The sequence below is a fragment of the Struthio camelus genome, chromosome 2, assembly GCF_040807025.1.
Source record: "Struthio camelus isolate bStrCam1 chromosome 2, bStrCam1.hap1, whole genome shotgun sequence".
NCBI classification, from domain to species: domain Eukaryota; kingdom Metazoa; phylum Chordata; class Aves; order Struthioniformes; family Struthionidae; genus Struthio; species Struthio camelus.
In genome coordinates this window covers 150,506,581-150,520,315 of record NC_090943.1, presented here as the reverse complement: position 1 = coordinate 150,520,315, position 13,735 = coordinate 150,506,581, and the positions used below count along the sequence as shown (strand labels likewise).

At 38.2% G+C, this 13,735-nt stretch overlaps 1 protein-coding gene across 3 annotated transcripts in view; it reads left to right on the top strand.

Annotated features, from left to right (window-relative positions):
• The window catches only part of SLC26A7 (solute carrier family 26 member 7), a 103,367-nt gene that overhangs the window by 45,791 nt on the left and 43,841 nt on the right, over positions 1-13,735 (top strand). For all 3 annotated transcript variants that reach the window (XM_068933061.1, XM_009676031.2, XM_068933062.1), the window contains exons 4-5: positions 3,362-3,534; positions 12,773-12,937. In XM_068933061.1, coding sequence (XP_068789162.1) covers positions 3,362-3,534; positions 12,773-12,937 — 338 coding nt within the window. The remainder of the gene's footprint in view (positions 1-3,361; positions 3,535-12,772; positions 12,938-13,735) is intronic.

Here is a 13,735-nt window from a genome sequence, read left to right as displayed (position 1 = left end):
ATGGACACAGCAAACTAGGAACTCTTCAGTGACTTTTATCTATATTTCAGAGGAAAAGCTGTCAATATTGTGCTTGGCTGACACATAATTCTTATGCAAGGCATTCCAATATTCAGCTGATTTACCTAAAACTGCTGACAAACTGTAAATTGTCTTGGGGCAAGCGGAAAGCTGCAAGTGTGTTTTGTCTGAAGGCTTAGAAAGGATTTGTGTCTTTAGATATCTGAGAAGGATCTGGGGATGCTGTTAGTGACTTGATGCTGTAATGAGCAATGGAATGTAATCAGCTAATGTAAGAAAGAGAAACATTTAAAAATGAAAATTTTGAATTTGGAGTATAATTTTAGCACTTGATTGGAGAGAGGTTACATTTCTTACTTGACAGCCTTTTTCATTAAAGATATTAAAATAGGAATATTTCAAAACTGAACAAATAATCTAGCAAGAGTGTCAGCTTTTTTATATAACATTATTAGACAGACAGGAATGTCTCACACATGTAGGAAAGGTGATAGATAAATAAATTTATGATTGACATAAATTCTAGTAAGAAAACAGAAGATTATTAGAGAAAAATGTAAAGATGCAGCAATTCATATGAAAAAAAAGGAGCAATCTCAAAAGCAAAACACCTACAAGTATTGTGAATGTTGATTAAAAAAATGTGGTACAATAAGCTCAGGAGAAATGTGTCTTATGATTCAAAAGAGAAAACATGATCCAAAGAAACCCTTCACGGTTCAATAGGAAAATGAAGAGAGCTATCATAGGGAAAAGTTTGGCACTTAAAAAATGGAAAGCTTGACCAAATGATGTGAACAGGAAAGCCCATGAAATGTGGTAGGTCAAACACATCCAGGAAGCTGAAAAGACTAAAAAGGGGAATTTAAAGAGTGCCATGGAGAGAATGATAGTTAGAGTTCTTAAAATATCTTGAAATATATCAAAATCAGGAAGCCAGGGAGGAAACTGGTGGGATGTCTTTAGGACAAAAGTGTAACATGGGCACTCTGTGATGAGGCTCAGTGATTTGTTTCTGTGGGCCTCTATTGCTGGAGGTACTGGGGAGTTTCTTACACTTAACGTGTTCTGCGTGCCATGTTGATCAGCACAGCTAGATCAACCTGAAGTAAGCATAGCTCAAGGAAATAGTAATGAAGTGATTGTAATATATCCCAATAAATCATCAGGGCTGGAAGGCATTTGCCTGGGAGTTTTGAAGGAGCTTAAATGAGGGACTGCTGAGGAATGAGTGTAACCTGTCACTACAATCAGCCACAGGACTGTCAGGTTACCAGTGTAATCTCATCCGTCAGAAGGGCTGTGGAGTCCGGAATCCTAGGAACTACAGACCTGTCTTTCACCCTGGACAAGATAGTCTGTAATAAAAAAGTAAGATCACTGAAGAGATGTATAATCATAGTCTGTTGGAAAGGAATTAAAACGACTTCTATTAATTAAAATCCTACCTGACTAACCTCCTGCAGTTTTGTAAGAATGTCAGTAAGCATGTAGAAAAAGAAATATTTTGCATATAAAATATTTCAATGGTCAAACAGCCACTGATGAAGTTCCACATCAAAGGTTATTAAAGAAACTAAGTTGCCCTTGTATTTGGAAAAAAGTTATTTTATCATTTGTTTCCTGGTTAAAAGTTAAGAAGCAAAAAATAGAGGTTAGTGGTCATTTTTCAGGATGGAGTCGTCCCTGGTAGCTCCCCAAAGAATTAGTGCTGGGGCTAGTCTTACTCAATGTATTCATCAATGATTTGGAGAAAGGACAGCACAGACAGATTTCCAGTGTTAGGAATGATACTGTCCTGGGTAATCAAACATTGTGCTGTTGGTTAGGAAGTCTAGAAGGACCTTGCACAATTGAGAGAGTGGACAAAAAGCATGTGAGTTTGAAAGTAAATAAGCATAGGGTAATGCACCTGAGGGAAACAGATCTAAATTTTGCCTACTTGAGGCTGAATTTAGAGGTTGCAGATGCAATTAAGGGAAGAGACTCTGAAGTCGTCACTAAAATTGCCATCACAATGAGCAGCCGAAAAAGATAACAGAACACTGGACATTATCAGGCAGGTTTTGAGAGTAAGACAGAGAACACCACTTTGGCACTATGTAGCATCTTGGTGCCACTGCATCATGAGTATCATGCACAATGCTGGTCTCTGTATCTCAAGAGGGATGTGTGGAGTTAGAGACAGTATAAATAAGGGCAACTAAAATAATTAGGAGATGGAACACTTGTCTTATAAAGAGAGACTAAGAAGTGTGGGATTCTTCAGCTGGAAGAGAATATGACTGCACAGGCATATGCCTGAGGTGAAGGCAGAACTATATTCAGCAGATCCTGCAGCAGTAGAAATTAGGCATGCTCAGTGAAACTAGTAAGAGATCATTTTAAAAGAAAGTATAGATTAAGGAAGATACTACAGCTGATAGTGAACTCCTGGGACTTGTGCCAGAAGTCCTGCCAGAGGACATTGTGAAGGCAGAAAGTATATGCAGGTTCGAAAAGGGATTTAGACAAATCTATGAATGCTAACCCATAAACAAATGATCAAAGATCCAGACAAGGGTGTACACACTAACTTTCCGAATACAACAGTTGTGGATGCTGGGGGATTATGAGGGGAATGGACCACAGAAAGGGGCCAGGCTCCTGTGGTTTTCCTAAGTAATACCTGATTGCCGCAGTTGGAGGCAGAGTATTCTGCCAGGTGGATTATTGGTCTGACATAGTAGCACATTTCTTACAGCCTTAGAGCTTTCCGTGAGGTGTCCATGCCTTTTAATATTGAATTATCATCCTTCTTTGTCTCTTTGTCACTAAATTTGCTTTATACCTTCCAGCAAACTGATGTTTCTCATAGCCTGCCTCCATTTGTTAGTGTGCAGATTGCTTGTTTGTCGTATTTTGGGGCCTACACTCTTCTAACTCTATTGGTTTGGGTACTATGTATACAGAATGAGTTAACTGCCCTAAAAGTTTGAATGGTGAACATTTGGGACCCTCCGTCAAAAAGCTATTTTATCACACACACAGTGAGTCGAAAGCATCTATGGTATGTTGGACTGATTGTGAACTGTTTTGTTCCAGTCTCTTTTGTTAATGTGTGTACATCAATATGCTCACCAAAAATTTACATTTAATTTGCATGTCATTCACAAAAGAGATTTACGTGTAGAAATTTGTGTTAGACAAAAAAATGATGATGAAGTTTGTTCTTAGCATGATGGGCGTATTGAAAAAGGCACTTTCATTCATAATGGCCAAGTTTTGAAAAAGAGACCATTAGTGATGAGTACAGACAGGCAGAATTATTGATAACTAATCTGTGGCTTTTTTTCTATAGGAACTTTTGCTTTAACTTCCTTAATATCTGCCAATGCAGTTGAACGTCTTGTTCCTTCAATCAGCACTAATTTCACTGCAAACAATAATTCAGGAGCCTTGGGACTATCAGAGTTTGAAATGCAGAGGATTGGAGTTGCTGCAGCAGTTTCATTTTTAGGGGGACTCATTCAGGTAGGTAGTGAACACGTAATCTCTGTTACCGATGTATAGCATTTGTGATAGCTATGACATTTGTAACAAATTTTTTACGTTCTATGAGAAAAACTGACTATGGGTCTGGTCAGACACTCATGAATGATGAAATTAATGTGTTTTAAGAATTTACTGCTCTGTGTGGAGATGTAGTAATTGTCTGTATACATGATCCTGAAGTGCTGCTATATGAAGTAAAACCACATTCAATCAGCTCTAATATTCAGTTGCTCTTGGTTCCCCTTTTCCTTCTCCTTCAGAAACAAAGCATGAATCAGTGCTCTGGTAAGTATTGACATATTTCTGAGGTTTTTTATTGCTCTTGGCTTGAAGAGAAAATGTATACAGTATTCAGTAATTAAAAACAGTAGGGAAAACATCTTTAAATACTCTTTAGAGTTCTCACGCCCATCGTTAAAGCAAAATAAATTAGTAAAACAGATGTCTTCAAATGATTCTCCAAAGCTTATTCAAATGATCAGAGGTCTTTTAAATTTTTCCTCTTTTCCTCTTCTGACCACAAACACTGAGTTCCTTTATCCTTTGCCAGTTGCTTAAGTCTTCAAAGAAAGCTTCCACCTTTCCTTGTAAATATTAAGGCCTAGATCCACAATGGGAAGAAATGTTCCAACACTCAACATTGCAACACCTAGGTACCTGGCCTCCTGAAAGGAATACTGATGCTCTATGCTTGATGCTTTGGATCCCTCTGCCTCATAGAAGAAGAAATAAGGAGCTCAGAACGGGATCTTCAATGGCCAGCATGCTCAGCAGGAACTGGGGCATATGCTTATGTTAGACAGTAGGAAAAATCAAGAAGCACCGTCATTTCTGTTTGTTTGTTTATTTGTTTGATTGATTCTTTTATTGGTCACAGAATTACGACTTGAGTTTGAGGGAAACCCCATAGACAGCATAAAGAAGACCTGATGCTGATTGTGCCTGGCCTCTGCATGAGCTGTGCTGTTGCACCAATGGGTGCAAAATGACGCTGCATCACGTGCAGAGTGAGACTGGACTCACTGCTCATAACTGCATGAAGTTCTTCGCGCATATATAGCACACTTTATGTGAGAGAGCTGGGCTCAGAGCCTCACAATTTCTTACGTGGTCCCCAGAGAAGCATGTGCGTTAAAGGTCAAAATGCCTTAAGTGGGAAGTTGGTGCCTGCGTTTGATCTAACTTCAAAATTAGGTGTGGAAAAACTTTGCTTAGCTGCTGAAGAATCCCTTGAGGTTTCTAAATCCTCTAGATCTCTTACCTTTTCATTTTGAGTTGTGCTTTTATATAAGCCCTACACTGCTCCAGCTGAGTTATCTGAGGCTATGTCATGTCTAAATCTGGTTGGAACGAGAACTAGAAAATCCTCCGCCTGAGTCTTCAAAGTAGGTCTGACAGGGAGCCGTGCCAAGCACATGCAACAGGACCTGGGCTCCTCTCCCACTTCGGTAATGTCACTTTCAGTGGAATCATACTAATACAAATAGTGCTTGCAGTGCTGCCACTAGTGTTTTATGCAAATCTAATGGCTAGAGCATTTGCCCAGGATGTGGAGACTAGAGTAAAATACTTATATCCTATATCCAAGAAGAATGCCTTGAAGCTAAAAATCAGCGATATTCAAGTGGAATTCTGGACTACAGCTGTGATTAAATTTTGTTTAGAATTTGCCATTGTCCCAGATGTTGTTAAGTGTGAGACTCTGTATTTCTTGTCATGATTCCAATGTCCTAGCTAGCAGTTACTGCCCTTCCCGCTTAAGGTGAGAAGGTGGTTCTTGCTAGTAACAGAGAGCTAAGTCAGTGACCTGCTTCCACTTATCACTAAATTAAATTTAATGAACAGCCCCAGCACAGATGTGTTATTCTGGGACAAGAGGAATGTTATGATGTATTTTGGGGAAATAATTTTCTACTGAAGCTGTACTGAAAGCAACAAGAAGTAGAATTGTCGTGTTCCACACTCTAGTTAGGAAGTACTCATCTGGGAAGGGAGTAGAGCGGGGTTCTGGTGTTGGTCCATAACACTATTTCTCTATATTTAAAAAAAGTACAACATATAGTGGTCTAACCAGTCTATTACACAAAAAATAGCAGATGCTATGACTGTTCTATTCCTTTGCTCAGTTTTCACAGAAGGAATGAAATATCCTGCTCCAAAAAAGCTGGGGCCTTCTCAGTTGAAGGAGATAAAGACTTGAACCTCCTTGGCCAGAAAAGTGATCACAGAATCACAGAATCACAGAATCGTTTAGGTTGGAAGGGACCTCTGGAGATCATCTAGTCCAACCTCCCTGCTCAAGCAGGCTCCTCCAGAGCACATTGCCCAGGATCACATCCAGACGGGTTTTGAATATCTCCAGCGAAGGAGACTCCACCACCTCTCGGGGCAACCTGTTCCAGTGCTCTGTCACCCTCACAGGGAAGAAGTTTTTTCTCAGGTTTAGGTGGAACTTCCTGTGGTTCAGTTTCTGCCCGTTGCCTCTGGTCCTGTTGCTGGGCACCACGGAGAAGAGTCTGGCCCCATCCTCTTGACACTCCCCGTTCAGATACTTGTACACGTTTATGAGAAGGCCTCTCAGTCTTCTCTTCTCCAGGCTGAACAGGCCCAGCTCCCTCAGCCTTTCTTCAGAGGAGAGGTGCTCCAGCCCTCTAATCATCTTTGGAGTCCTCCGCTGGACTCTCTCCAGGAGTGCCATGTCTCTCTTGTACTGCGGAGCCCAGAACTGGACACAGCACTCCAGATGTGGCTTCACCAGATGTGGCTGAGTAGAGGGGCAGGATCACCTCCCTCCACCTGCTGGCAACACTCTGCCTCATGCAGCCCCAGGAGACCCTTGGCCTTCTTGGCCACAAGGGCACATTGCTGGCTCATGCTTAACTTGTTGTCCAGCAGGACTCCCAGGTCCTTCTCTGCAGAGCTGCTTTCCAGCAAGTGCATGGGGTTATTTCTCCCTAGGTGCAGGACCTTGCACTTGCCTTTGTTGAACTTCAGGAGGTTCCTCTCCGCCCAGCTCTCCAGCCTGTCCAGGTCCCTCTGAAAGGCAGCACAGTCTTCTGCTGTATCAGCTATTCCTCCCAGTTTGGTATCATCAACATTTGATGCTGTTTTTCCAGTATCATGGCTAAGTTCTCTAAGCAGCAAATAATGCTAAAGAAAAAAGATTAAAAAAAAAGAAGTGACTCAGAGAGGGTAGGGGGAAGGAAAAGCTACATTTTTGAGCAAAACTGCTGGTGACTGTTTTGTCTTTTGTAAGGAACATAACTGTACGTTTGTGTGCTAGGTAAGCTCTAAGTAGACTGGCTGAGCCCTTCGGGGAATGTAGGCTCTGTGAATCTCAGTGGGGTCTAGATACCAAGGAAATTTAGAGCTACTTCATGATAATCAGTCAGGAATAGGTGGAGATCGTGAGTTCTGAAATTTTTGGTTTAGCTGCCTAAGTTTTTTTGAAGTAATTAATTTTAGATTCCTAAACCACTTTTTAAATCTAATGTTTGAGGAAGCATTCATAAAAGAGGGAAGATATTTGACAGAGGTCCAAGACTGGATATATATGAAAGTAGAAGACTTTCTTAAGAGGCATTCTGATGAAGATAACATAGAATTAAAAAAGAAGATAAGTAAACATAAAATAAAATCTTACTACAAGCATTTAAAATAATACGTACATAGAGACTATTTCATTTTTAGAAGCAGAATGCAAGGTATAATACATATTTTCTACGCCTGTATAACTGCTACTCTATAAAGATACAGAGTGCATGGAAAGCTAACCAAGTTAATGGAATTATTCCTTGCTATTAAAAAGGGTTTCCCCCCTCCCTAGGTTCTGGGCCAGAATCACTGTGCTCTACACTAGTTAAACTGATATATGAAAACTGAAATGTTCAGTAGTTCATAGTGGAAAGATCACATGAGTAATTTGATGTAAAATATTCTAGAAATGAAATAACAATGTTCTCAGAGGTATTAGTGGAGCAGGGAAATGACAGAATGAAACAAACTCCTATGGAAAAATTTTGTAATTGGAATTTGATGATGCCTTTATAGCATCAAAATTTCCTAAAAAAAATATTAGGTAAGATTTTTTTTTTTTTCCTGTTAGCATACTGATAATTACATGAATATATGTGTCTGCACTAAACAAAAAATGGAAATATAATAACTTGAAATTTAGCAGTAAATAAAGAGAGAAAATGCTGAATAAAGAGAGGAAAGCTACCTGCTGTTGAGGGTGAGGAAAAACAATTTTGGTACTAGAAAAAAAAGTAAGTTAGGAACTGCTCGTCTGGAGAATATATTTAGATGGTCTATTATCAGCTTACCTAGCAAGGAAGGAACACATTTAAATATATACTGTGTTTTTATTAGGCTAATATTCTTATGCAATGGTTTGTTTACCTGTGGGGAAAAGTATGTTGCGCTATTCTATGTTACATGTAGTTCTTTAGGAACAACAAACTGAATGGTTTATTATATAGTGATAATCAGGGAAAGAGTTCCTTCTCTATCACATTGGAAAAATTTGGTTAATAGCTTCTCATAGGCAGATATTTTATATCTTAAAAAGGAAAACTAGGCTGGGTGGGAGTCCTGGTTTCCACAACTACAGTAAAACATACCATATGTTCATCCAGAAAGGGCACTGAAAGATGTCTTTTCCAAGTTCTGGAGTGAGAATTTGAGAATTTGAGAGACTTAGCCAAGCTGACCTCTGTGGGTGTATGGCTATTGGGCTCCAGAACTTCCTTAGATGTCTTTACCTTTGCAGCCTCCTATTTTGAAATAACAGATGGAAAATAGTAAATGAGATGCTCACAGTCTGTACAGCTGCCTTCCAAGACCTATTCCCTGTGGCTGACCTAGTCTCCTTAGCCTGTGCAGCAAATCCTTCTGAAAGAGAACCACCTCTATACCTTTTGTTCTGTTGAAGGTTCAGAAGAAGCAACTCCTTCCAGAATGCACAATTTTGAGCATTTTAAAATTCATATTCCAAAATGCAATTCATGTAACAGATAACATAATCTTAGACTTTCAGCTTCTGTGGGCGTAAAGTTTGATATTACTGATTTCCAAAGAGCCTGTTGTGCGATTAAAATTTTTACTGGCCATAAAGTTCTACTGACTACACAAAGGGAGGGGAATTTTAACAATAATAAACTGAGCTCGTTGTCATGGGAAGAAAGTATTGAAAGTGGACAAGAACCAAAAGGGCTTGAACTAATGAACAAAGAATTTGCTTTTACAAATACTCCTTTCTTTTCTCTTGGCTAATTTCTCAACATCATCTTCTTTTTGAAAGGGTAAAATTATGGGCAAGTAAAGACAGCTGTAAGAAAAGGTACCCTTTGCATCACCTTTCTTCCATTCTCACCTTTGCTTTACACTTTAGTCTACAGAATCTTTCTTTTCATTTTTTTCTTTTTTTTTTTTTTTTTTTGGTAATCCCACCTTTCTCCACTTCAGAGTTCTGTCTAATCACTTGATTTTGTAATTTATTTCCACTTTTTTTTCTCCTATACAGTGCATTTACTCTCCTTGACTCTCCCCTGTAGATTTTTTTTCTTTCTTTCTCTGAAGCCTCCTCCTGATTTCATTCATATGAATTCCATCAGGAATGTAAATGTAAAACCAAAATTCATCTCAAGAAATTTGCTTCTTCCTAATGAAACTTCTTGTATGATGAGATGTACTGAAAAAGCTGCACCAAGACACTAGAGCCATGCACCTTTCAAATAATTTTTTTACTGTGATTTTTCTCTTTCTGAAATATTCCATCCTTCCCTAAGAATTGAATTTATGAAAAATGCAAAAAGAATGAAGTCACTCCAAAAAAATGTAATTTTTTTCTTTATATAATTTTAGTAAAGATCAATATTAGTACAAGCAAAAAAAATTGCTTTTTGCAATATTCTGTATATTATCTTTGTTGTTCTGACTCTTCACTATCAGTTTTCTCTACTGTTTATGTGCATCACCAAGGAAGAAAAATCATACGGTATATCAGAAAATGAGGTTGGAAAGCTACAAAAAGGAGCATCAGGACCACAGAAAAGATACAGTAGATGAAATAATTGAAAGTTTATTGCAAGGACAAGGACAGGAATTTCGCATGCCTACACACGCTGAGAATCCCACCCTCCTCCCTAAATGTTTTCTGTCCTGGTGGCTTCATTGTCAGATCTTCGCTATTGAAGACATAGGGACACACTTTTGGTTTATTTAACTATAATGTAAATAAAAAGTAGGACACACATGCTGGTGAAGCCTTGCCTTTGTCCAGGGGTTATCTTCTGCATTAAACGACCAGGTCCGGAGACCAGCATAAGCTTCTGCTTATTGTTTAATTGAGTGGCTACATAAACAGTATATCTGAAATCCTGGTTTTGATGCATGTCACACAACCTATGTTTAAACGAACAATAAAAATCATTTTTTAACTGGGACCTTTTATTTAATACCTGTGAAGGAGGGTCACTTACCTCCAAAATGCTGAAAATTTAAAGTAAAAAATATCAGTTCAAAGCAAATATGAGGGTGATGCTGAAGCTGTTTTTTCCAGCACCAGCTTGCTAAGTTTTTGAGTCATGATACCACTTCCCATAATTCACCGTAGTAGTTTTCTCCAAAATACTAATATTAACTAATATTTCTCTATGATATTGTGTACTCCACAGAACTGTCACTGTAGTTTACTGCTATATAAACCTCCATCTCATTCTCTGGAAACTAAGCTATAATACATTTAGAAATTTCATCTCTATAGAATACAAACTGATCTTAGGAAAAAAATCTCACTAGTGAAGGGAGAATTTATTTCTTATTGAATCTTGCTACTGTGAGCAATGTTTCAAATATATGAATAGGCAGACTAGTAGAACAAACAGCTAAACAAATTATCTGAAGTTGGTAATTATCAGTTTTAGGCCTGATAAACTAAATTACTATTCACTCTGAGTATAACAGTCATTATCATTATTGAGGTCCAATCCTGAATGGCAGTCAATGTTCTGATTATACATAGTACTGAGCAGTTTGCGTGCTATTAGTGGAAATACAGAAAAGAAATCTCGGATTTGATGCCTGAAAAGGAAAAGGTAATTGCTCACTAAAGGTTTATCTGCTAAATTAAAAGCCATTCAGTTTGGTATTTTTGTTTCTTCTAGGCTATTATAGTTGTAACTCACTGCATACAGGTGAGATATATGGTGAAAAACAATTGGCATTCAAGCCTAAAAAATGATAACATTTGGCAATCATTACTTTAGCTTAAAAAGAAAATACAACAAAGGAGACCAATATATTGCAAAAGGATGATATTTAATATGGTAAGCATAAAACAGTCCTCATGGAAAGCATTGATTTAAACAACTCTCAGCCAAGAGCACGTAACTTTTCAGGCAGAAGAATAACAAATACAAAAGACTATAGAAGGAAGAAACCACTTTTTACCTGATGAGTACACAGAACTCATTGCAGTGGGATATAATTTGGGTAACTTAATACAGTTCAATAAAGGACTGAGTGTTAAGCAAGCCACAATAACATCTGTAGGTATGTAACAACCTTGTTCAAAGAAATAAGAGCTGTCAAATCTGAGTTTTCAGAGGAAAAGTGATTGCAGTCTGAGATCAGGGGAGAAAATGCATTAGTACACATAATACTTTTTGTATTTGTCCTATATTCCTCTGAAGCATCTATCGTAGTTGTAAACAGATTCCTGGATTGAAGAGGAATATTATTCTCTCATTATATGCTTATAATCTGAAATAACTTCAATAAAAGTTGCAACAAAGGTGAAATAATCTTCAAGATCAAGCATAGCTGGGCCAAAGCCTACTCCTTGTTCTAGAGGTGCAATCCAGTTTGTATATGGGAATGTGTTTATGAAATTGAATGTTGAATTTTTCTTCCTGTGTTAAATTTTCTGATTGAATGCAGATATTCTAAGTTAGTTCAAGTATTTCCCAAATGTATAGGAATTTGATTTTAAAGTTCTTTAAAATGTTTTACTTTTACTCTAACTTTATAAAATTTGTTTATACAGAACAAATAACTATATAAACATTCTTGTTTCTCTGTAAAGGAAAAAAGCATTTTCTGTCCTCTGTGATTTGAAACAACTTTTGTAGCTCCCTTTCCAGAACACCTGCAAAAACAGAAACCTCAAAGCATGAAGCTGATGTAAACAGAGGCACTGGATGCTTGACTGTGACGACACGTGACACATTTGATATTATGATACTGTAGCATGGGACCACCAAGTGTTTTGGTATATGAAACCCTATGCACTGGGTCAGTGGGATATCAGGAGACTATGGGTAGGCTTTCCCTCTTTCTCCCTTTTCCTCTGCTGTCACTGCTGGGAAATTTGTCCCCCTCCCTCAGCACACTTGTCCCGCAGCCCCCATGGAACGAGCTGGCCCCACAAGTGAGCAGTTCTGCTTGGGATCTGTGCTGGGGAAAGAGGACATCACTGCTGGCCCAGAGGAGACCTGGTGAGGCACCGATCACCTCCAGCCTCTCCGCCACCAGAGGAGCAAAGGAGCTGTGTGATTGTATGGGACTGGGAAACCAAGGACATAGCAGTCTGGAACAGGGCCAAACTCATATTTCAGTACTTTTAACACCTAATAAGTTTGGTACCTGTGGAAACTACATTCACCGGGAATCATTATTTTGTTAGGATATCCATATATTGGCAATGAATAAGCTGGACCAAGATATAGCCGTTTGTTTAGTCAGGCTGAATAGCGGTGTAATGAAAGAAGTGTTAGCACCACCTTCACCTTCACCTTTCTCAGAGATTACCGATTCAACTCTTAGTCACTTACGATTTTAGGTAGTTTGATTGTGCATTGGGAGAATATGAATTCTTTACTTTATGTTGCTCTGATTAGTTGATTTTTGTGGTGTTTGTTGTGCTCACGTATTTGAGCAGGTGAAAACAATAAGCATTGCATATGAGTTTCTCTGAGTCTGCTTTTGTCATTAAAAAAAATTAGAATCTGGGAAACCAGTGAGGTGAACAAGATAACGTAAGTAAACCTACAAAAGTTCAATGCGTTTCATTTTAAGCTGTATTCATTCTTCAGAAGACTTCTGTGTTTTATACTGATTTATCTTACAATTTATTAAAAATATTGTGTCTTATTGCCCTGCCATCAGACAGCTGCATTTTATTGCAATTGCTGATATACATACCTTTGGTTTTTAGGTGGCGATGTTTCTGCTGCACCTGGGCAGTGCCACTTTCTTGTTAACAGAACCAGTGATAAGCGCAATGACAACTGGAGCAGCTACACATGTTGTGACTTCACAAGTGAAGTATCTACTGGGAATGAAAATGCCGTACATATCAGGACCACTGGGATTTTTTCATGTGAGTTCAGCAGAAGAGATGGGTCATTTCATTAGCTAACGTTTTCTTCAATTACTATGCTATTTTGCTGTATACATGTGAGGAATTTATTATGTAATTCTACAGACACTTGTATGTCTGTAAATGAAGAGAAGATACAATACTAATATCTTCATCTTGCTAGTTCCCTTTGTAAGAACAGATAACGAAAACTGGATGAAGAATTAGCAGGACTGGGTCTTATTTTGGAATGGTGTAGTAGCCAATTTAGAATAGATGTGTGGTAAAGTATTAGTAATTCCATTCATTAGCTTGAACAATTACAAACATTATACACTTATATATAGAGGACCTGTAGGTGGAGACTCTTTTTTGAACAACCTCTGGGAGGTAGCCTGACATATTGCAAATGTCATTCTGAACACGTTTCCTTCATATTTTGCTGAATGTAACCTGGCCATCATTGTGGCAAAAGGAACATAACCCATGATTTGTGGATTTCCCCTGCAACAATTACCTTAGATGTGTTGCTTATTACTTTATGATATGATATTGCCTTGCTAGAAACACAGCAAGTGTACAGCTTTTTGTTAATTTTTGTAAAATATATACAGTCTTTCATACAGTATCACAGTTGCTCCCTTTGGAAAGCAAATATTGTTGACTGAGATATTTAAGGGCAAAGGTATGTAATCTTACTGCCTAAAAGATATATTAGTGAGAACATATTCTCTAAGATAACTCACTCTCGCAAACTCTAAGTTTCAGTATTGTGAGAATAACCTCTTAGGAGAACCATTAATGGTATGATAATAGTAT